The 22,572-nt window shown below is 57.3% G+C and overlaps 1 protein-coding gene across 19 annotated transcripts; it reads left to right on the forward strand.

The window, feature by feature from the left end:
* Positions 1-329: 329 nt before the first annotated feature.
* Positions 330-22,110, forward strand: PLCB2 (phospholipase C beta 2). Of its 19 annotated transcripts, XM_032623092.1 has the most exons (33): positions 330-355; positions 2,014-2,177; positions 6,255-6,332; positions 6,982-7,050; positions 7,666-7,806; positions 7,932-8,011; positions 8,094-8,147; positions 8,251-8,326; positions 10,693-10,793; positions 10,974-11,140; positions 11,230-11,376; positions 11,544-11,701; positions 11,982-12,064; positions 12,336-12,420; positions 13,023-13,185; positions 13,324-13,433; positions 13,556-13,673; positions 14,623-14,707; positions 14,841-14,965; positions 15,482-15,636; positions 16,168-16,332; positions 16,913-17,012; positions 17,427-17,531; positions 17,700-17,791; positions 17,920-17,995; positions 18,257-18,301; positions 18,408-18,642; positions 18,729-18,894; positions 19,005-19,081; positions 19,172-19,267; positions 19,829-19,886; positions 20,558-20,644; positions 21,019-21,222. In XM_032623092.1, exons 4-33 carry the CDS (start codon positions 6,985-6,987, stop codon positions 21,220-21,222), a joined length of 3,420 nt encoding a protein of 1,139 aa, XP_032478983.1. In that variant the 5' UTR covers positions 330-355; positions 2,014-2,177; positions 6,255-6,332; positions 6,982-6,984. The 19 variants fall into 19 exon arrangements, 14 of the variants coding, with proteins under 14 accessions (XP_032478983.1, XP_032478977.1, XP_032478978.1 ...); XM_032623086.1 differs by lacking the exons at positions 330-355; positions 2,014-2,177 and adding an exon at positions 2,633-2,978 and having other exon boundaries at positions 21,019-22,110; XM_032623087.1 differs by lacking the exons at positions 330-355; positions 2,014-2,177 and adding an exon at positions 2,633-2,978 and having other exon boundaries at positions 18,411-18,642; positions 21,019-21,390.
* Positions 22,111-22,572: the final 462 nt, after the last annotated feature.

Raw genomic sequence — 22,572 nt, forward strand, 5'->3', positions numbered from 1 at the left:
TTCTCCTGTCAGCGTCTGCTAACAAGTAATAATAATAATATTGAGCTCATGTGCAGGCTGGGTATTAAGTACTTTACATCCATTATATTATTTAATTCTTATAGAGTCCTGTGAGGCACAATTATCCCCATCTTACAGGTAAGAAAGTTGAGGCACGGGACCGTTACAAGATAAACCAGCTAGTAAGTGGCTAGGTTCATAGAGTAGTGAGCCCAGCCTGGCTCCCTGTGCCCAACTAGGAAACAGATCTTTGAGGATGCAACATCTGAGCCAATCTTCATTCCAGAAGTAAACTAGCCACTGGCCCAAGACACTCAACAGGCCTCCGGGCTTCTGAACCCCACTGCTTCATCAGGTAGGTCATGGCATCAGGTAAGAAACCCACCTAATTTGACTGTCTTGTTTGTCTGGTAACTGGGCCACCCAAAGATCTGAGTTCAACTTCCACTGCTAAACTTCTCTGATGAACAGGTTGAGAAACCAAAAAGCAAGAGGTCCCCACACAAAGCTGCCAAGTGGGCAAGTGACTTCGCCAAAGCTCGGACATGCCAAACTCTCCAGCATACCCATCTTCACGACTGATCCAGACCCAGCAGCAACTTCCCTAAGGGTCTGCCTTCGGGGTTCCCAGCCTTTCCCCAGGAGGCACGTGCTCTCCAGTGCGCCCAGCAGGGGGCATCCTCGCCCTTCACCTTCTGCCTTGGGGGGGATGAGATTGGCAGACTGTCTGAGGCGCCCTCTTCTCAGCTCAGCCCAGGAGCCAGTCTCCCAAACTGTGCATTCATGTGACCTCTCTGATTTTCTCTGTATCCAGTCTACCATTATTTACACAATATTTTTGTCAATTCACATTTTAAAAAACCTAAATGTAATTTTAAAGGAAGAAGATCCCTGTTGGATGAAGGTTTTCCCAGCTCCCTTTGCTGCTTGGATTTCTTGCATTCTGAGGGCTGCTTTGCAGGATGTGGGCAGGCGAGGACAGACGAAGCTACAGTTGGGGGTCTCAAGAACAGGGTCCAGGCAGTGTCATCACTGGGTAAAGATGGGTGAGGCTTTATTCTGTGGATTCAGAGCCTCGAACTTCAAAGCCGGAGATAGAAAGGGTAAAAGAGTAAAGAGCCCTGAAATCCTTGCCTTCCTTGTGGCGCCCCCAATCCTGTGAAATGAGAGAGCCTCCACCTACCCCATCCCCATGCCGAGGGAGAGAGAGGGGATTGTCTTTCCAGGCCCAAAGTAGAGAGAAGGCTGCAGGGTGGACCAGAGGGAGGAATTGGGTACAGGAGCAGGGCCGGCTGCAGGTGACAGGTGCAGGGGCTTTGGGAAGGGACAGGGATTTTCCTTGCAAAATGCATTCAAACAGACAGAGAGGGAACCTGATCCCAGGAAGGGAATCGGAAGAGCAGGAGACACCAGAGGGGCCCCCAGAGGGGTCCAAGGCTGGAGGGATGAGGGAGGAGAGATGAGAGACAGCAGGGCTTAGAGGGAGGGGAGGGCGGCTGAGTCCTGAGGGCACAGGGCATGGCAGCATGGAGGATTCCCAAGCTGTTTCCACAGGTTCAGTCAGGCCTTGCTCCAGGATCCACCCCAGTGGTCTTAGAATCATTTTTCCAGGGCTTATTTTTGTGCTAGGAACCCCCTCAGCTCCAACCCCTAGAGGCCCCCATCCTCCTGCCTTGGGCCGGACTGGCCATCAGAGGCAGTTCTAGGGCCTGGGTGAGGGTCCCGTTGTTGTCAGGGGGTGGCACAAATGTCCACGGTGGGACCTGGAACAGAAAGCTGGGCCCTGAGAGGGGAAGGAAATCCGGGGCAGAGCTCCCGGCTCCCCCAGCTGGGTTAAGAAGGGTGATGAGAGCAGATTAGGCAAGAGGAAGTGGGCTGGGCTGGACTGGGCTGTGACTGAGCTCCCGGGCCGGGCCCTGGGCCGGAGCAGAGTTAGTGCCATAAGCCCTGAGCAGCACTGCAAGCTGAGGCCCCTGCGAGCAGCCCTCCTGCCCCAAGCATTCTCTCCCACAGGCCCCAGCACAGGGCAGAGGAGAGAGCCTGGCAGGACAGCAAGGTGGAGGCTGGTGGCTGAGGGGTGCTTGAAGCAGCGGTGTGTGGAGTGGCGGCTGGTCAGTGAGGTTTCAGGCCTCGTCCAGGTCCGGAAGGCCAAGAGGAGGGAGTCACGTGTGGCGCGGGTGAGGGGCGCGATTGCCTCACTTGCACCTCATTTTCATGGGGAGGAAGCACCGAGAAGGAGGGGCTGGATGTTCAGCAAACTTTGCTTATTCAAAACACTTAGTCCCAGCTGGACCCTGCTTCTCCCTCAACTCCCACCTCCAGGGTGGTCCCAGGCTCCTCGGCCTCTGAGAGTGACCCCTGTGCTCTGGACCCCACCTCTGTGGGGGTCCCTTCCCCTCGTGAGCTCCTTGCTCACCCCCCTCAGTGTCCACCTGGGCAGCAGTATCCCCAGCTGGCCCCTTCCCACATCTGACCAGGGATGACCCCTGGAACGGAGAGGCCCCTGCTCTGGGCGGCCAGGCCTCGGGACCTGCTTCTTGAGCAGCACAGAGAAGGAAGCCCTGAGCAGGAAGTGCTGAGGCACCGGGTGAGGGCGGGGGGCTTTGCGGAGGGGAGCCTGGCCTCCCTGGGCAGGAGCAGTGACCACAGCCCCCCACTGCGGGCGGGCGGGATGAGGTTGATTCAAAAGGCAGATGGGCCTCTGGCTGAAGCATTCAGCTCTGCACCCAGCTACTGCCCCCCGCGGGCTGTAAGAGCGCCCAGACTTCCGGACTAGCTGGGGCGGGTGCCATGTGAGCCCAGCTAGTCTCCCCCCACCCCCGCCCGCCCTCCTTCCTCCCCTCCTTCTGCGCCCTGTGCCTGCCCAGCCTCTCCTAAGACGGACGCTTGGCACTATGTCTCTGCTTAACCCTGTCCTGCAACCCCCCGGGGTGAAGGCCTATCTGAGCCAAGGGGAGCGCTTCATCAGATGGGATGATGTGAGTGGGGCTGGGCGGAGGGCTGCAGGGGTGGCGGCCGCCCTGCTTGGGGCTTTGCCGGGGTGGGAGGGGGGCTGGCTTGGTTTATGTCTGCCAGGACTCAGGCGCCTGTGTTGCTTGGCCAGGCAGCTGACACAACTACCCAGATAAACAAACCTGGGTGGGAGGGTGTGTGCCCCCCGTCTGTGTCCCTGGGCTGCTGGGGCTAAGGCTCTGTGTTTGGATGTGGGAAGACGATGGCTGCCTGGGTGGTCATAGGAGGAAATTTCTCTGGGTCTGGGTCTGTCTTTCCCCAAAGCCCCCAAGAAGAGAAGGGTGTGTTGCTCCCGGTCTGGGCAGTGGGAGGAAAGGTGTCCCAGAGCTGAGGCAGGGCCAGCAGCAGAGGTGAGCCAGGCCCCTACTCCCAGCACAGACAGCCCATTCCAGCCCCAGATGGACGCCTGGACTGGAATCCTCACCCCTCCCCACCTGGCCCCGGCCCTGTCCCTGGGATGCCCTGCTCTCCCCCTGCTGCTGTGAGGTGGCCACGAAAGGCTCCTGGACCCCAAGGGAGAACTGGAGGCTCTCCTCCCAGGGGCCTGGGAGGGAACGGATAGACTTCTGCTTCCGCCAGCTGCTCTCGGCCTGGCTCCCTGACGCCGGCCCGTCTGCAGGGAAGGGGAAACCACACTTTGCCCTGCACCTCTGTCTCCACTGTGTCTGCTGCTTCCCAAACTGGGCCTGCTTCCCAGCCTCCGGTCCTCCCGGAGCCTGAAGATGTGTGTGTTGCCATAGGCCAGGGATTCTCCTGGGCGGGTGAGAGGAACAACTTGGGGCCCCTCCTTCAGGGAGGTAAGACTGCTGGGCTGGCCCAGCGTGAGAGTCAGCACTGGCTGCTCCCAGGAAGGGAAACTGAAGTCTCTGGACTGGCTGCGGGGGGGAGGAAGGGCCCTTAGGTCTGGTTCCTCCTCCTTACAGGTGGGATGAGGGGGCTCTGAGTCTGTGAGTTAAGGCTCTCAGGCCTTTGGGGCTGGGCTAGGCTGAGTAATCTAGTTGCCATGGCTATGGGGAGCGGGCCTGTGGTGAGAGACTTTCTGCTTCCCCACGAGTGGTGTGGTCACTGCGGCATGGTGGAGCCATGTCCCAGGAGCCCGTGGAATGAGGGAAGTGGCTCAGAATGAAAAGTGAAGCGGCCTCTCTCCCTTCCTCTGGGAAGTGCGTGTAACCTGACCGGGCAGAGGGTCATCAGGGATGGGGACGTGCTATGTGGCCTTCTCTGCAAGCCAGCATCCGTGTACCTGGCAGGCCCGCTGCCCTCCCCAAGGCAGGGCACTGCAGGGTCCTGGATCCTGCCTCCCACGAGCAGGAACTTCCCCGTCACAGGGCACACGCACCTGCCAGACGAGGCTCTGCTCTCAGACTGCCTTTGGCCCCGTAGGCAGATGACCTGGGTACTGGCTAAGTACAATGCACAGGATGTAATCAAATCCCAGCTTACTGTTGTGTCCCACAGCTCGTTTCCAATGTATTCTGTGGGAGAAGCTCCCCTAAGACCCATGGAAGGAAACTGAGGCTGTCACGAGATGTTCCATTTTCTCCTGGGGAATAGACTAGCCTAGGACACTTTTCCTCATAAAGCCCAGTCTTACTTCAGAAACTAGTTATAACTCAAAACTCCAGTCTTAATTTAGAATGACATCTTCTGCCCCACCTCCAAGAATGGTTTCAGGTGGGCTGCAGGCCCTGCAGAAAGGCCTGTGGGAGGATTCCCTGATCTTCCTCTATGCCCACTAGGGGTGGGGTACAGTGAGGAAGGAGGGAAGGAGGTACCAAAGTTCTTAACTGAGCAGCTGCTATCACAAAGTGGGCCTGGCGGAAGTGTAAGTCTTCTTCTTTCTCTCAGGAGCATTTTTGAGGATTCTTAGGAGACCCTCCCCCTGAGCTGGGGATCCCTTATTTAGGGTCCTCCTGCCATCTCTGTTTCAGGATCTCACTTCAAATTACTTCTTTAGCCCTGGAGAATCCAGTTACCACCCTCAGCTTCCTGCACCTTCGGCTTTGCCCCTTTCTCCCACAGGCCCACTCTGGACCCAGAAAATACTCACGGGTTCATTGCCCCACAGACTCCGGGGGTTCGGGCTCACCTAGCACACCAGCATCTCTCTCACCCGCTCAGTTTCCTGGGCAGGAGTCAGACCCCATTTTGTCATGCACTGCAACTGCAGGGGTGACGACAGCTCTCCAAGTGCGAGCTTAAGGTGAGGGGTCAGGTACCCCAACCCACCCTTCGGGAAGGAAGGGAAGGGAGCTCACAACACAGCTTTCTCCAAAATTAGGTTCCTCACACAGTATTCTCTTTCCCCGCATATCCTAACTGCCCCTGATCTGAGAACCTTTTTCTGGGCCATTTCCTTTGTGAATTCTGCATTTGGTCTGGTCTGGTGTGCAGCCAACTATCATGCCTTGTGGGAAACTTCGATTTTAGTATCTCGTTATTTGTGCGTACGAAGACCATGAAAATGAAAGGTAGGCTGTGTGCTCTGAGTGGAGCAGGAACGCAGAAGCGAGTTCATTTTTCATTCACCTGCTCCTTCGGCAAACATGGCGCATGCAGCTCATGGTCTAGTACGGCCTTGTTTCCCGGGAGTCCGTGAGCCCCTTGGGGATTTCCTGGAGGGGCTTCCAGGTCTGAGAACCAGCCCCCGCCCTGTTGTTGCAGCATGCTTCAGGAAAGGCTTTGCAGAAGCTAGTCTTTGATGGTATTTTAGGCAAGAGGGGCTGGGTGCTGAGGCTGGGAGGTGGGAAGGCACTTGGGACAGCTGGGGGGGTGGGGCGGTGGGGTTCATGGATGGAAGGGCTGGGCAGGCAGGAAGCTTAGGCAGCTCTGGGGGAGTTGGGCTCTCAGCTCTCACCATGTTCAGCTCTCCTGGGGGTAGCATGGAGTCTTGGTGAGGGACATTCTACCTCTTTGGCTGAGCTGTGGGCCTTGAAAATAGGGCGAGGTGGGGGCCAAGACCCTGCTTGGGGTCTAGAGGGAGATCTTCTATTTGGGATTTAGAGGGGAAACCCTCTGCTCTTCCAGAAATGTCATCTCCAATCCTCTACCCCTCCCCACCCCTGGTTCAGAGCTTTTAAGGCTTACACCCAGCCCTTAGCTCTGGAGAACAAAGAGAAATGCCTGCAGATCCCTGGGATGGCCACCTCCTAGGCAGATGGTGAGCTCTGAAACCCCTGGCCCGGGCCACGAAAGCTCGGCCTGAAGTCTCAGAGCAGGGAGCTGACTCCTTCTCTCTGCAGGAAACAACAATAGCCTCCCCAGTTATCCTCCGTGTGGATCCCAAGGGCTACTACTTGTACTGGACATATCAGAGTAAGGTGAGGCAGCCCCTACCTACCGTGGCCCTGAGCTCCCGCTGTTCCATTGAGTCCAAGCAGCCTCTCGATGACACAGGGGTGGAGGTGTGGATGCCAGGAGTATAGAATGACCGGGAAGGGTGGCTCTGGGGGGATCTCCTGTGGGCAGGGGCTCTTTGCTTTGGGAGGGAGGATGCGGTCACTCCAACCATGGCTGCCTTGGGCCCAGATGCTTCAGCTTTAGCATCCCTTGGAGAGAGAGAGAGAGAGAAAGGAATTAGAGCTACAGCTGAAGGCTGATTCCCTGCCTGTGGTTCTGGGTAAACTTGAGGGCTCAGAGAGGTCAGAGAAGGTCCTCGGCACCTGGGCGGAAGGAAGGGAGGGGGAACCTGGGGAGAGTCCAGGATGGTGGAGGGGAGGCTGGAGGTCACAGCTCTCAAGTAACTCGAGCGGCCAGGGGAGGAGTGGCCAGAGAGGAAGGGAGGAGGGTCACCATGAGGAAGGAGAGCCCGATCACTGAGGAGGGAAGGCTGGGGTCTGGGAAGCCCCACAGTCTTGGCATCTAGAGAAGGCAGCTGGCCAAGATGTGAAGGGGTGTGAAGCTCCCTCCTCGCTGCCCTTCATTCTTGACCTGAGGTCTCTGTCTGCATCCTGTCTTTGCTCCTACCAGGAGATGGAGTTTCTGGATATCACCAGCATCCGGGACACCCGCTTTGGGAAGTTTGCCAAGATGCCCAAGGTAAGTGGGCCCAGTAGCAGCCCAGGCTCAGCACGGCCGCCAGCTCCACGGGGCTGGGGCAGGAGTCCCTGTGGGGGCAGGGAGCCTGATCTCTGGAGCCAGGGAAGGGTCCGTGGGCTGAGCAGAGGGTCTCTCCCTGAGCTGAGCAAGAGGCGTGACTGCTCCCTGGCTTGCAGGCGCTTTGGTATCAGGGCACAGTGGATGGAGATGTTGCGTGGCCAGCTACTGCCCCTAGAGCACCCCAGGCTGTCTGGGAGGTGTTGCTTGCATCCTCTCCCCCTCCACCCCGACTGCTTTGCCTGTATTTGCCTAATGCTGGTAGGAAAATTGGAGGAAGGGATTGGTGGAAAGCAGGATTCCCTGAGACTGGGGACTAAGAATCTGTCTTCAAATGAAAAATGGCAAACAAAATACACAGAACTCCCAGGCCCCAAAGTCTTGGTTAATCTCTTCCTGTGGGCCTCTCCCTCCCGTGGCTCCTAAGATGGGCATGGATGGGATGCCACCCCCGTGGGCCAGATTTCAAGTGGCTGAGAGGGAAAGACAGGGAGAGCCACAGTGGGCAGGGACGGGGGCACACACCTCTGATCCTAACCGTGTCACGACCTGCTGCAGAGCCAGAAGCTCCGGGATGTCTTCAACATGGACTTTCCTGACAACAACTTCCTGCTGAAGACGCTCACCGTGGTGTCTGGCCCCGACATGGTGGACCTCACCTTCCATAACTTCGTCTCCTACAAAGAGAATGTGGGCAAGGTGCACTGGGGGCGCCTGGCCTGGGGCTGGGCACCTGGGACAGCCTGAGAGACGGGCCTGGGCCATGGCGTGGGGCGGCACCTTTGTGGTTGGGGGCCTGACTGCTGTGCCCTGGGGTCCTGCAGGACTGGGCTGAAGATGTCCTGGCTCTGGCCAAGCACCCGCTGATGGCCAACGCCTCCCGCAGCACCTTCCTGGACAAGAGGTAAGTGCCTGCCTGCCTGGCCTGAGCGCGTGGGGCTAAGTGTGTCAGCCCGGGCCTTGACGGGCTGCCTTCTGCCCACCAGCCTGGTGAAACTCAAGATGCAGCTCAACCCTGAAGGAAAGATTCCTGTGAAGAAGTGAGTCTCCCCTCCTCCCGCCCCACATGTCCTCTGAGCTCCCCAAGGCCTTCCCTCTCCAGGCCTGACCCCTCTCTTGGCCTGGTGCTTTTCTCTGCTTCAGTTTTTTCCAGATGTTTCCTGCTGACCGCAAGCGGGTGGAAGCTGCCCTTAGCGCCTGCCACCTCCCAAAAGGCAAGGTGAGTGGTTCCCCCCTCTCCAGCCCACGCCCAGCATTCTCCTTCTCATCTGAGTTGCCTTGGACTGGAGGGCACCCTGGGCAGGCCTGGTGGGGATGGGGAGGGCAGGAATGACAGTTCAGTCCCAGCCAACAGCCCGAAAAGTCAGTTCACTCTAGAGCCACCGGTTCCTGATACAAGGCACAGTGACAGAACCGGGGCAGGGGGTTGAGGTGCCCGGGTTCAGAGCAGGTTGGTCTATACCCCTTCAGCTCCAATAGGAAAACATTTTTCCTTTCTTTTTACTTAATTTTTAATTACAAGTCGTATGCTGGGTCACCCCATGAGATGCCTTATGTGACTTACAAAAAGGAGCCCTCCGGGCAGATGCAGCCCTGAGCCAGGGTTCCTGCCTGGCGGGGGTAGATCTCAGGCCCCTGTCCTCCCTTGGCCAGTGCCTTTGTGGATTTCATGGAGTCTTTTCTCCTGGTAAGAATTTGGAATGTTATAAATAAATAAAACTAAGGCCTCATAGATCACTTGTCCACATGAATCTCAGAAGGAATACTTCCCCCACACTCAACTCTACGGAGCTGGTGACCCCTCGGTGCAATGAGTCACAGGGGATGCAAGCTTGGGGTTGGGGAGAGGGTGGGAATGGGCTCCTGCTGAGGGCACCACTTGGGCTGTCACATCCACCCTCCTTTTCTCCTGCCTCCCGAGTTCCCACCTTGGCTAAGTCCTCCTTATTTATCAGCTCTCCTGCATCCCGGTAGGAGCCGTTGAGCCATCTTTGCTTGCAGCTGATGGGTCCAAGATTCGGTCTAGCTATCCTGCTCAGAGCCTCTGCTCCAATCTAAGACTGATGTTGGCTTTCCAGAATGACCCTGGAAAACATTTGATGGGTTTTTCTGGAATGGAATGCAAAGGCACAGAAACCCTGAATGCCACCAAATCTACTTTCTGTTTCTGTTTCTATGGATTTGTCTATTCCGGACATTTCTTGTAAATGGAATCATACAATATGATGTCAGCCTTCATTCATTTAGCACAGTGTTTTCAAGCTTCATCCATGTTGTATCATGTATCAGTAGTTCGTTCCTTTTTTATTGTGGAATACTATTCCATTGTGTGGATATACCACATTTTGTTTAACTGTTCAACAGTTGATGGACATTTGGGTTGTTTCCACTTTGGGGCTATTATGAATAATGCTGCTATGAACGATTCTGTCCGGACGTATGTTTTCAAGTCACTTGAGGACATAGCTAGGGGTGGAATTCTTCTGTCATATTGTAACTGTATACTTAACATTTTGAGGAAATTCCACACTGTTTTCCAAAATTACTATACCATTTTACAATCCCACCAGCATTGTATGAGGGTTCCAATTTCTCCACATCTTCATCAACACCTGTTATTGTCTGTCTTTTTTTTCTTCTTTTTACTTTAGTCATCCTGTGAGTGTGATGTGGTATCTCATTGTGGTTTTATGTTATTTATTTATTTATTTTGGCCACGCCACCCGCCTTGCGGGATCTTAGTCCCCCGACAAGGGATCAAACCCGTGCCCCCTGCAGTGGAAGTTCAGAGTCCTAACCACTGGACCGCCAGGGAATTCCCCTCATTGTGGGTTTGATTTGCATTTCCCTAAGGACTAATGATGCTGAGCATCTCTTCCTGTGCTTATTGGTCATTTGCTTATCTCCTTTGGAGAGATATCTATTCAAGTTCATTGCCCATCTTTCAGTTGGGTTTTCTTTTAGTGTGAAGTTGTCTACTACTGGATATCTGATTTGCAAATATTTCCTCCCATTCTTTTTACTTTATTGACAGTATCCTTTGGAACACCAACATTTTTAATTTGGATGAAGTCCAATCTGTCTATTTTTTGTTATCATTCCTTGTGCTTTTTGTGTCTCCAACTATTGTTGTTGAATTGTCTATTTCTCCCTTCAGTTTTGTCAGTTTTGCTTCCTGCATCTTGGGGTTCCGTTGTTAGGTGCATTGTTTGTATGCAAATTGCTTCTTTTTGAAAATTTATCCTCCATTTAAAAAGAAAAAGAGCCCACAGCTCTGGCAAACAGCATACAGTAGCTTGCTTCTGAGCTCTTTTCTTCCCAGTTCTGGTCATTCTTAGTTTGAATCCTGTCCCAGCCAAGAGATTAGCCAGTATCAATCCAGGGGCAAAGCAAACCAGTTAAGATGCTCTCTGCTCAGCAACCAGGGCCTTGAAAAGTGGGGGCTCAGGGTGCCCTTGATGCTCTTCTGTCTGCCCTGAGCCCTCCCTCTCCCCAAGCCGCCTCGCGCAGGGCTGGGCCTAGTCTGTGGTTCTTAGTGCTGGAAGGTGGGGGCAGGAGTCATCAGGTGACTCTCTATCCCCCCAGAATGATGCCATCAATCCCGAGGACTTCCCAGAATCCGTCTACAAGAGTTTCCTCATGAGCCTTTGTCCTCGGCCAGAAATAGATGAGATCTTCACTTCCTAGTGAGCTTCTTGGGCTGGGCTGGTCTTGGGGAAGGGGTGGTGGCTAAAATTCCCACCTGCCATGCTGACAATTAGGTAGCGTGGCTGGAGAAGGGGGTTGTCCCAGCTCCCACCACACACACCCCCGCCCCCAGCCCAGGGGATATAGAGGAGACCTGTGCTCCTCTCTTTGGCCTGCAGCCACGCCAAGGCCAAACCCTACATGACTAAGGAGCACCTGGCCAAATTCATCAACCAGAAACAGCGCGACTCCAGGCTCAACTCGCTGCTGTTCCCGCTCGCGCGGCCTGACCAGGTGCAGGGCCTCATCGACAAGTACGAGCCCAGAGGCATCAACGTGCAGAGGGGTGAGGCCTAAGGGAGCTTCTGACCCTCCACGGTCCTCTCCGGTCCCGGCAGCTGGGCTGCTGCCCTGACAACCACCCCTGTCCCCCAGGCCAGCTGTCCCCCGAGGGCATGGTATGGTTACTCTGTGGGCCAGAAAACAGCGTGCTGGCCCAGGACAAGCTGCTGCTGCACCACGACATGACGCAGCCGCTCAACCATTACTTCATCAACTCCTCCCACAACACCTACCTGACAGGTGGGCCCTGGCGACCTCACTGCCAACCTCTCCTTTTACGGGGGCTGTTCCTGCTCCCTGAATCCCCTGCGGGGGTTGCCCACGGGCTGCCCACGATGGAGCGGGGCGGGGCAGAGCTGGACTGCCCTTGAGTGAAGCCCCCGCCCCTCGCCCCTCCTCTGGCTCAGCCGGCCAGTTCTCAGGCCTTTCCTCTGCCGAGATGTACCGCCAGGTGCTGCTGGCGGGCTGCCGCTGCGTGGAGCTGGACTGCTGGAAGGGGAAGCCCCCTGACGAGGAGCCCATTATCACCCACGGCTTCACCATGACCACAGACATCTGTTTCAAGGTGAGACTTGTCATGTGGAGGCTGGTGGCAGTGGCACTAGGGGAGGGCCCTGGGCCATGAGCTTTTTGGGGTTGGGGGGAGTGAGGCCAGAAAGGAGGGATGGCTGGGAGGCCTTGGACCAGTGTGGGTACCAGAGAGGACCAGAAGAGACACAGGGCCAAGAGTGGCCCTCCAATTCTATGTGTGTGTTGAAACTGGGGAGTGGGGAAGGATGCCATTGAGGGAGGCGAAGCCTGGAGGCACAGCACTGACCTCCCCATGGGGTCCCCTTCTCCTCCAGGAAGCAATTGAAGCTATTGCAGAAAGTGCCTTTAAGACCTCCCCTTATCCGGTCATCCTGTCGTTTGAAAACCACGTGGACTCGTGCGTATCCAGGCCATCCAGCCTCATTCTCTACCCTGTCACCATCTCCCGCCTGCAGCTGCCCTCCCCATAACTGTCTCCAGCCTCTAGCCATGCCTTCTGGCTCTCTCCCGGGTCTCAACACAATCTCCTTGGGACCCCAGGCTCTCCTGCCTGTGTCCCTGCCTCCCCAACATCTTGAGCCGCTGATCTGGGTCATCAGGGGACACAAAAAGATGGACAAGAGGGTGGAGTGGAGCTGCTGAACCACACCCACTTCTGCTCCCTGCAGACCCCGCCAACAGGCTAAGATGGCCGAGTACTGCCGAACGATATTTGGGGATATGCTGCTCACAGAGCCACTGGAAAAGTTCCCAGTGAGTGGACTTCACTGTGGGGCATCTGGGTCTGAGGGCTGGGGGAGCCAGGGCAGGGTGCCAGTTTAAGGAGGCAGATGCCCCCAGAGGATGCTGGGGTTTATTTGGGAGGACGTGGGGCTGGGGTCCTACCATCTACCACGTGTCAGGCACTGTGCTGGGCTTGGGGGGTACGTCAGTAGCAGAGGGGCAGTCCCAGCCTTCAGGTCACTTACCCTCTAGTCAGGAGGCAGACAAGTAACCAGGCCATTACAACCAGTGGCTGCTATGAGAGCACCTGGGGCTCCAGATCTGGTCTTGAGGATCAGGGAAGGCTTCCTGGAGGAGGTGATGGCTAAGCTGAAACCTGAGGGAAAGAATGGATTTATCTTGGTGAGAGTGGGGAAGGGTGTTCTAGGCAGGCTGAGTCGTTGAGAAAAGATCACTGAGGAGCTGGGATAAGTTGGGTCAGGCAGGGGTTTAGCGCACGAGGTGGGAGTGATGAGAGGAGAGCCTGGAGAGTTAGGCCGGGGGCAGGTGGAGCGTAGCTTGCCATGCAGGAGCTTGGGCAACTCCCTGAAGGTGAGGAGATAGTGCTGAGGACCCTGTCTCCTCTCCCACAGCTGAAACCAGGCATCCCCCTGCCCAGCCCTGAGGATCTCCGAGGCAAGATCCTCATCAAAAACAAGAAGAACCAGTTTTCTGGTCCCCCAGCCCCCAGCCAGGAGCCGGGTGGGGAGGCTGAGGGGAGCGGCCCACCCAATGTCCCTGTGGGTGAGGACACAGGTGAGGCGGCCTGGGAGGAGTGGGGGTGGCCGAGGAGGAGCATCTGGAATGGGAGAGAGGGGCTGGGCCTGGAGGGGAGAGCCAGCCTGGTGCTGGGGTCTCCCCCGCCCCCAGTGCTGACAGAGCTGTATGTGGCAGTGTGGGCTGGTGAGGAAGGGGCTGAGCTGGAGGAGGAGGAGGTGGAAGAGGAAGAGGAGGAGTCGGGAAGCCTGGATGAAGAAGGGATGAAGAAGATGCAGTCAGATGAGGTGTGTGGGGAGCCCCGAGGCCCTTCTGCCAGCTCCACTGCAGAGCCCTCCAGGCGGGGGCGTGGGACCGGGCCCCTGGGCTCTGAGCTGGCCTCTTCCCCATCCTCCCCCCTTCTCCCTAGGGCACAGCGGGCCTGGAGGTGACGGCTTACAAGGAGATGTCCAGCTTAGTCAATTACGTCCAACCCACCAAGTTCATCTCCTTCGAGTCCTCTGCCCGTGAGTTAGCATGCAGTGGTGGTAAGCTAGAAGTTAGGCTATATTCGGCAGAAGGCCCTTAGGAAGCGTGTCCGGACGGCCAGAGCAGCCTGATGGGTGGGGGTGTGAGCGAGGCGGGTCCTCCCTCTCCCTGGGCTGGGGGCCCTGTTTATAAATACCCAGCAGAGGAGCCAGGCAAAGGCATGTTTAAGTGGCAGTGGCTCCCAGTGTCCCATCACTGTACTGAGAACTTGGCAGCAAGCAGAACGCTCTGGAGTGTGTCGGTGACAGGCAGGTCATTTACCAAGGGCCACCTCGGCCGGGCGGCCTGGGGCTCCTCCAGCTTCCTTCTGTGGCTGCCTGGGCATGAGAACTCCTGGGAGGGGGAGGAAGGCAAAGAAACCAGCCAGCGCACATCTGCCCCTTGTTCCCTTCCCTTTCTGAGCGCATCCACGCTGTTTACCTTTATCTTCTCCGGACATGCGCACAATGAGTTCCTCTCACCCTCTGTGCACAGCCCCAACACGAACACCTTTTTCTGCATGCACTCTGCAGCACTGGCTCGTCATCCCTGAAGCCCCAGCCTGCACCCCCTCCTGTGCACCACCCTTGCTGTGTGCCTCTCACCCCTGCACCCTGTTTCCTGTGCATCACAGCGTGTTCCTGACCCCCCGGGCTCATCGCTGCATGTTTCCTACACCCTCCGCGTCCACCCAGGGCATGTACCCCACTTTTTAGGACTCTGGCACGCACACCCCATCCCTGTGCGTATGTATCCACTGTGCGTACCCTTTACCTCCAGCACACACTGCTATCCACACAGATCTGCATATTCCCCACCCCGGCGGTGGCCCCTCAACCCTCAGCCCTCGGTGGAAACGCTAGGTTGGAGGCACCTCTGTGCTGGAGGGAGCCGTGCCACAGGGGAGGGCAAGTCTGTGGGAGGGGACAGGCTGACGTGGACTCTCCTTCCTCTTTCTCCCCTACACAGAGAAGAATCGAAGTTATGTCATTTCCTCCTTCACGGAGCTCAAGGCTTACGACCTGCTCTCCAAGTTCTCAGTGCAGTTTGTGGAGTATCCTTGAGACCTCACTAGCCAGGGTCCCTGGTGGGGTGGAGGGAAGGGGGAGGCCTGGGACGGGGCTCGCAGGGGGTCTGTGGGTCTTCCCGGTGCAGGTGGCTTTGCTGGCTCCTATACCCTGCGACAGCTACAACAAGCGCCAGATGAGCCGCATCTACCCCAAGGGCACCCGCATGGACTCCTCCAACTACATGCCCCAGATGTTCTGGAATGCTGGTTGCCAGATGGTTGCCCTCAACTTCCAGACGATGGGTGAGGGCATGCTCAGGCCCTTAAGAACCTTCCCCTGCCCCTCCCACCTTTACCCCTTCCCTGGGGAGGGGGGGTCTTTGCAACAGACCTGGGGGCGGGGGGGCTGATGTTCATTTAGGCTCTGGGCGCATGTGCATGTGTGTGAGTGTTTAGTGCATCAGCTCACGCCTATGTGACTGCACGTATACGAGTATGTCTGTGACGATGCCAGGGTGCTGGCATGGGTTCTGGCTGCTCGGCCTGAGTGGGTCTGTGGGAACACCTGCTCCACTGGCCTCAACTCCCACTGTGAGCTTGAGGTCCGGTTGTGGCTTTGCTCCTGCTGACTCCAGGTTGCGGGCCCTTCCTGAGAGATGAGACCCTAAGGAACCAGGCTGGGACATGAGAAACCCTCATCCTCACGGTCCACCCAACCTCCCCATTTGCGAGACGGGAAAGGCTGGGAAATGTGGAAAGAGAGGCTACGTGCAGACCCAGAGCCGGGCCGCCCTTCCTGAGTGCCCTTGTCCCCCCCAGACCTACCTATGCAGCAGAACATGGCGCTCTTTGAGTTCAACGGGCAGAGTGGCTACCTCCTCAAGCATGAGTTCATGCGCCGGTTGGACAAGCAGTTCAACCCCTTCTCGGTGGACCGCATCGACGTGGTGGTAGCCACCACCCTTTCCATTACGGCAAGGCCCTGAGGTGGACAAGTGGCCGGGAGGGCTGGGGTCTTGAGGAGAAAGACACAGGAGCCCCACTCCTCCATTCCCAACCCCCTCCCCTGATATCCCGAAAACTTCAGCCCCAGCCAGTTCGTGAAGTAGCAAGTTGCCTTGGAAACTGCCTCCTCCTCAGCACTGGAGGCTGCCTCTTGGTCCCCATGGAAACCAAGGGGAAGGGCTGAGGCTGGGGTGGGGGAGGGGGAAAGAGTGGGGCAGCTGGAGCCCCAGGCCCCGGGGGGAGGGCCCTGTTCCTTCCTCGCTGGGGAGGGAGGTGGGGAGGCCCACACCTCTTCCCTAAATGCTGGAAGCACCCTGGGTGCCAGAGCTTAGCTGTAACCCTTAAGCCACACAGCCTCTACTCTGTGGCCAGAATTGAATGGGGCGCTTCACAGTACCCAAGAATGGATGTTTCAGCTAGGGGGGCTGGAGGCCCTAAGTTCTGGGGAATGGGCTGGGTGGGGGAGCTGATGCTGGTCTCCCATGGGCCCCAACCTCCAGGTGATCTCTGGGCAGTTCCTGTCAGAACGCAGTGTGCGCACCTATGTGGAAGTGGAGCTGTTTGGCCTTCCTGGGGACCCCAAGAGGCGCTATCGCACCAAGCTGTCACCCAGTACCAATTCCATCAATCCTGTCTGGAAGGAGGAGCCCTTTGTCTTTGAAAAGGTGGGGTGGCTAGATCAGGGCAGGGGCTGGGATCTGTCCCTAGTTCTTGGTCTCTACTTGTAGAAGAGAAAATACATAAAGGGATTTCCTCGATCCTCCTCCTCTCCCCACCCCTCATCTGTGCCCTCCTGAGTTTCAAGAGCCCAAAAACCAAGTTTACAGAAATTTACTTCGTGGGCAAGTTTTGTATGTGTGTGTACATGTGCGTATGTGCGTGCTTGTCCATGTTACGATTAGAGGCAGAAATGTGAACTCCCTGGCCAGGGTGCAGGGACCCAAGGAATCACGGGGGCCTTTTGCTCCCATTGGATACTTGTTGACAAAGCTTCCAAGGGCTGTCTGCACCAGGCCCCCTGGAGCCCTGGGCTGCATATCCAGCTCTCTGCCCTGTGTGGACCAGCCGTGACATGAGCTGTTAGGATGTCTATGTGTGTGGCTTAGAGTGGGCCCTCTGTCCTCACCAAATCCAGTAAAGCCCGCCATGTTCTCACACTGACCCTAGATTTCTGGAATCAGGGAAGGGGGGCAGCTTGGCCACTCTCTACCCTCTCCAGCTTGTCCTGTCCTGAACTCTCCCCAGATCTTGATGCCTGAGCTGGCCTCCCTCAGGGTGGCTGTGATGGAGGACGGCAACAAGTTTCTTGGACACCGCATCATCCCCGTCAACGCCCTGAATTCTGGTAAGGATAGGGGTTCTTCTTTGCTGTTCCCAGTGGGTCTGAGACCAAGACCAGCATCAGGATCCCGTCCAGAGTGTGGGGCAGCTTCAGGGAGGTGGCCTTGTCATTTTATCAGCCTGGAAAAGTGGGGCAGGAATAGTACCTCTCCAGGAAACTGACAGAGGTGGGGACTCTGCCCACCCAACACAATGTCTCTAATTCTCTGAAACTACTGGGGCAGTTTCCCAAGTAGCTGACACTTCTTGGGCACTTAAAATGCTTTACGGGCTTATAACACTTTCTCGCTTAATCCTAACAGTAACCACGTGAGGTAGAACCAGACTAGAGCCAGCAGTGTCGAGTACTGGGCTGCTGGTGAGCAGTGCTGGGCAGCAGCGGCCTCTGGCTCACTGGCCACCCGGTCATGTCCCACAGGATACCACCATCTGTGCCTGCACAGCGAGAGCAACATGCCACTCACCATGCCTGCACTCTTTGTCTTCCTGGAGATGAAGGACTATGTACCTGACACCTGGGCAGGTGGGAGGCCCCTGGAATGTTGGAAGCCCCAGGGTGTCCATCCCCCCTCCTCTCTCCGCAAGCCAGCCTCCAGAGGGGGGCAGGACAGGGTATTCTGGTGTAGGTGAGGATGGGGGAGGCTCCCAGGTACATCTCCTTATCAGGTCCATCATGTCCCTGTGCACCCAGATCTCACGGTGGCCCTCACTAATCCCATCAAGTTCTTCAGTGCTCATGATAAGTCTGTGAAGCTCAAGGAAGCCATGGGAGGCCTGCCTGAGGTCTGTGTTGTCAGGTCCACTGCCAGGGGCCCCCATGAGCTGCACCCTCTCCTTGGGAAGATGAGGGAGGGGGCGGAGTCCAGGGCTCAGGGAAAGAGACACCTTCCTAACACGCTCTCCCTACACAGAATCCCTTCCCTCTCGGGAGTCCAGTTGCCCGCCAGGTCAATGGGGCATCAGCTTTAACGAGCAACGGGTCAGCAGGTACGCACTGCAGGGTCCCCGCACCTACCGGAAGGGTCTCGATCTCTCCGCTGCACCGGTAGGCACATCCCAGACAGGTGGCAGTTCTCTATAAAAACAAAACCAAAAACCACCCCGAAAACTTTCACCTGGGGAGGGAACGGCTGCATGTGAAGCCTCGGGCTGGGCAGTGCGCAGCAGGGGGCCCACACCGCCACCCCCGGGAAGCGCGGGAGCGGCCGAGCCGAGGGCATCGGAGAGCCTCTCCTTTGGCTTTTGCAGCAGCCGGGGCCAAGGCCAGGGAGGAGGCCACGAGAGAAGCTGCGGGTAAGGCCTGCTGAGACCGAGTCACGCTGGGGTCGAGCCCGGGGAGGGTCCGGGACTCGGGGGTGGGGGCGGTTCCCGGGGGGCGCGCGCCTCACGCCTGCCCCAGCAGAGCCACGGACCGCTAGCCTGGAGGAGCTGCGGGAGCTGAAGAGCGTCGTGAAGCTGCAGCGGCGGCACGAGAAGGAGCTGCGGGAGCTGGAGCGGCGCGGCGCGCGACGCTGGGAGGAGCTGCTGCAGAGGCGCACGGCGCAGCGGGCCGAGCTCCGGCCGCCGGGCGCTGGGGGCGGCGGCGAGGGCCGGGGCCGCAAGCTCGGCCCGGGGAAAGGTTCCTGCATAAAGAGGTAAGGGCAGCGGAGGCATCCTGCCCCCCGCGGCTCGGGCGCGGGCGGCCTGGGGCTCACGGCTTGTCCCCACATGGCCTCCGCAGGACCCCGCCGGCCGAGGACCCCGCCGGGTCGGCGCCGGCCGAAGGCCCCGAGGGCGCGGGCGCGCGTCTGCGAGAGCTGAGGGACAGGCTGGAGCTGGAGCTGCTGCAGCAGGGCGAGGAGCAGTGCGAGTGTGTCCTGAGGTGCAGGGCGCAGCAAGTGGCCGAGGTGCCAGCGTCGGGGAGGGGAGGGAGCGAGGGCCCGACCGACCCCACACCCTCTGCACAGCCAAGGACATCTCCTCGGTCTTAGCTTAGCCGGTCCTTCCTCTCCCTCAGCAAATGACCAAGATGATGGAGCTGGCCAGAGAGAAACAGGCTGCAGAGCTGAAGACCCTCAAGGAGACTTTGGAGACGTAAGACTGCCTCCCTTCTATGCCTGACTCTTACCTCCCAAGAGGGCCCAAGTCGCAGGAAGCATCTTCCTGATGCCTGTTTCTCTGCAGTGACACCAAAGAGGTGAAGAAAAAGCTGGAGGCCAAGAGGCTGGATCGGATCCAGGCCATGATGAAGGTCACCACAGACAAGATGGCTCAGGAGAGGTAAGCCCTGGAGGGGAGGCACAGGACTCAAACTCCAGGCCCAGTGCTGAGCAAGAACCACACTGGGTGGGAAGGGGCCTTCCTACAAGTGGGTCCTGACTTGCTTCCCAGAGATGTGCCTGTCTCCTTGTGCTGGAAAGTTAATTCTACTTCTGTCACCTCTGATCAGAGAATGTCCTCCTTAGGCAAAACACAGATGCCACCACTATTTGAGGAAAGAGGAGAATTTAAGGGAAAATCAAGTGTGTAAAGAGGAAGGTGAAACCTTGGGAGAGCTGATTCCCACCTACACTTTCCCATGCATGCCTTGAAGAACAGTGTGTTTTAGTGAGGAAGCCCTTCCCTCAAAGGGCCCCCAGGGCTCCCAATATCTCCTTAGATCCTCCTTGGGTCCCCATGCTTACCTCTCTGGCTGGTTCCCAGACCAGACATAGATGCATGCCAGCCACAGAGGGTTCTGCGATGGAGTTCTCATGTTGCCTACACCCTGTGGAGAATTTGTCTCATCCAGCTCTTCCCGGGGGCCTCCTGCCCTCTCTGAAACTCTGATCACCCCAACAGGTTGAAGAGAGAGATTAACAACTCCCACATCCAGGAGGTGGTGCAGGTCCTCAAGCAGGTGTGTAAGAGCTGTGCCCTTCCCAAACACACTCTCTCTCTCTGAGGGAAGGAGTGGCCCCAAGGCCTTTACTTTGCCCTTAGGAGATGCACTGTTTAGAGTGGCCCACCAGCTAGGGATGGGGGGAGAGGCAGTAGAGGGGAGGGGCTTCCCCTAGGCCATCCAGGGTTCTGACCTTTGTGCAGAGGTTGGGATACCAGCCTAAAGGAGCCTGTCTTTGGCCAGCTGCCCTCGATGGAAATGATATGGGCCAGCTGGCCAAGGGGAGGTGGGATTGGGGTGGGTGGGTAAGAGGGAGCAAGGGAGCTTCCAGAGTTAGGCTTCCAGGGAGTCAGAAGAAGAAGGAAAGCCCTGTGGAGAATGGCCCTAAAGCTCCCTGGGGATTACTAACAACAGTAACAGAGCTACCAGCTCCTGAGTCCTGACCTTGTGCAGGCACTAAGCCGGGTGCTTCACATGAACTGTCTCATATAATCCTTCACAATCCAGCAAGACAGGTACTATTATCCTCATTTTACAAATTAAAAAACAAAACAAAACAAAAACCCAACTTTTCAAAGGTTAAGGAATTTGTCCAAAGGCTCCCAGCTCGTTGACTGGGATTGTAGCTGATTTCACCCCAGACTGCCTGCCTATGCTGTCCTGATTCTCTGTCTCTCACTCCTGCCCAGATGACAGAGAACCTGGAGAGGCACCAGGAGAAGCTGGAAGAGAAGCAGGCAGCCTGCCTGGAACAGATCCGGGAGATGGAAAAGCAGGTGACGGGGTTGGGGGGGGGGGGACGACCACTACCCTGGCCCACAGCAGAGCTGGCCTGGCTCCAGGGTGTAAAGGGACCCAGCTCTGGGGAGCTGCGAGTCAAGAGGTGGGTGGTCGTGGGGGACTTGCCCCTCTCCAGTGGGTCAGGGCTCTGATTCCCAGGGGATCATGAGGCAGCTCTGCAGATCTCTTTGCTTGGTTGGTATTCCCTCTCCTGAAAGACCCCCTGATGGGCTCCACTACCCCCACCTCCCACCCTGATCTCCTGGGAGGTCTGAACAAACCAGGCATCTCCTGGTTCCACTGTTCAGGCGAGGAAGAGTGGGCGGGTGGCCCATGCTGAGCCAGGGGGTGGTCCTTGCTGTCCCCACAGTTCCAGCAGGAGGCACTGGCACAGTACAAGGCCAAGATGAAGGGCCTGGAGGTGGAAGTGAAGGAGTCGGTGAGGACCTACCTCAGAGCCTGCTTGCCCTCTGCGGAGGAGGACAAGCCTGAGAGGCCCTGCAGGGTCTCCAGGGAGCTGTGTGAGCAGGATGCACTCACAGAGAAGACAGACGCCCAGGAGACCCTCCTCTGATGCCCCCATGCCCTTGGGACGTTCTGCAAGGACATTCACCCTTCTCTGGGACGTGAGACCATTCCCCCTCGAGGAAAGGGCCCCAGCACCGTGATGCTGCGGGAAGCTGGAGCTCCCTTGGACACTGGAGCCCCTTTCTCAACAGCCAGGCTAAGGAGGAGGCAGGAAGCAGGCCAGCTGGGGCCCGTCTGGGGTCTGAGGTCCTCTCCGTCCAACATCCTGCCCCTCCTGCTTCCGTTTCCCCTCTGAACAAGCGTCTGTCACATTTTTGTTGAGGGCAAAAGAATACGAACTTGGAGGCATGAAATGGGGCCCTGGCCTCAGTCTGCATTTCCTAGTGTGCCGCTATAGACTCAGTTTCCTCACCTGGAGGGTTAGGCCTGGCCACCTGGAACCTCTACTCCATCACCTGTAGTTCAAGCAGGTCCAAACTCCAAACTCTCCTGCCATAAGGCGGGCAGCTCACCCTGGCTTCTAGGCCCCATCTCGGGCTTGCCCTGAGTTGGCCTCATTGTCAGCTCCCTGATACAGAGTCCAGCACTTCCTTCCAGCTCCCTGGGGACAGCTGCTCCCAGGATCCCAGGCTAAGGTGCCTTCCCTGCCTCCTGCCTTTGGGGGATGGGAGGCTGATGTGGAAAAGCTGCCTCAGCTGTGTGGCCCTCAGGCCACTGAGACAACTGGGGCTGGGGGTGAGGGGAGAAGGATGGCCTTTTGTGCACTCTCCCACCCAGGGCCCAGCCACCCCTTTTCCTAGGCCTGGGGGGTACTTCCCAGCATGTGCCCCAGCTCAGGCTGTCCTGACAAGGTCAGCACCATTTTCTCTCCTGACTTTATGAGGTTTATTTATTTTTCTCTTTCTTACTCCTACTAAAGAACCCTGTCTCAAGATTTCCTGCCTAAGCCTGGCCTCTGTTCTACAGCTAAGAAAGGCGGGTGGGGATGGGCAGGGCTTCCCAGGTGGCGCAGTGGTTAAGAATCCACCTGCCAATGCAGGAGACACGGGTTTGATCCCTGGTCCGGGAAGATCCCACATGCCGCGGAGCAGCTAAGCCCATGCACCACAACTACTGAGCCTGTGCTCTAGATCCCGCGAGTGACAACTACTGAAGCCTGAGCACCTACAGCCTGTGCTCTGCAACAAGAGAAGCCACTGCAATGAGAAGCCCGCGCACCGCAACTAGAGAAAGCCCGCGCGCAGCAACGAAGACCCAACGCAGCCAAAAATAAATAAAAGAAATGGGGGGGGGCAGCGGAGTAGACTGCCCCCCAAATGAAGTGGGCTGGGGAAAAAGTCCATGAGAATTGACCTGAGCATGAGGTCCCTTCTAGAGCCCAGTGGAATGGCCCTGC

This window comes from Phocoena sinus, chromosome 2 (assembly GCF_008692025.1).
Source record: "Phocoena sinus isolate mPhoSin1 chromosome 2, mPhoSin1.pri, whole genome shotgun sequence".
In the NCBI taxonomy this organism is placed as follows: domain Eukaryota; kingdom Metazoa; phylum Chordata; class Mammalia; order Artiodactyla; family Phocoenidae; genus Phocoena; species Phocoena sinus.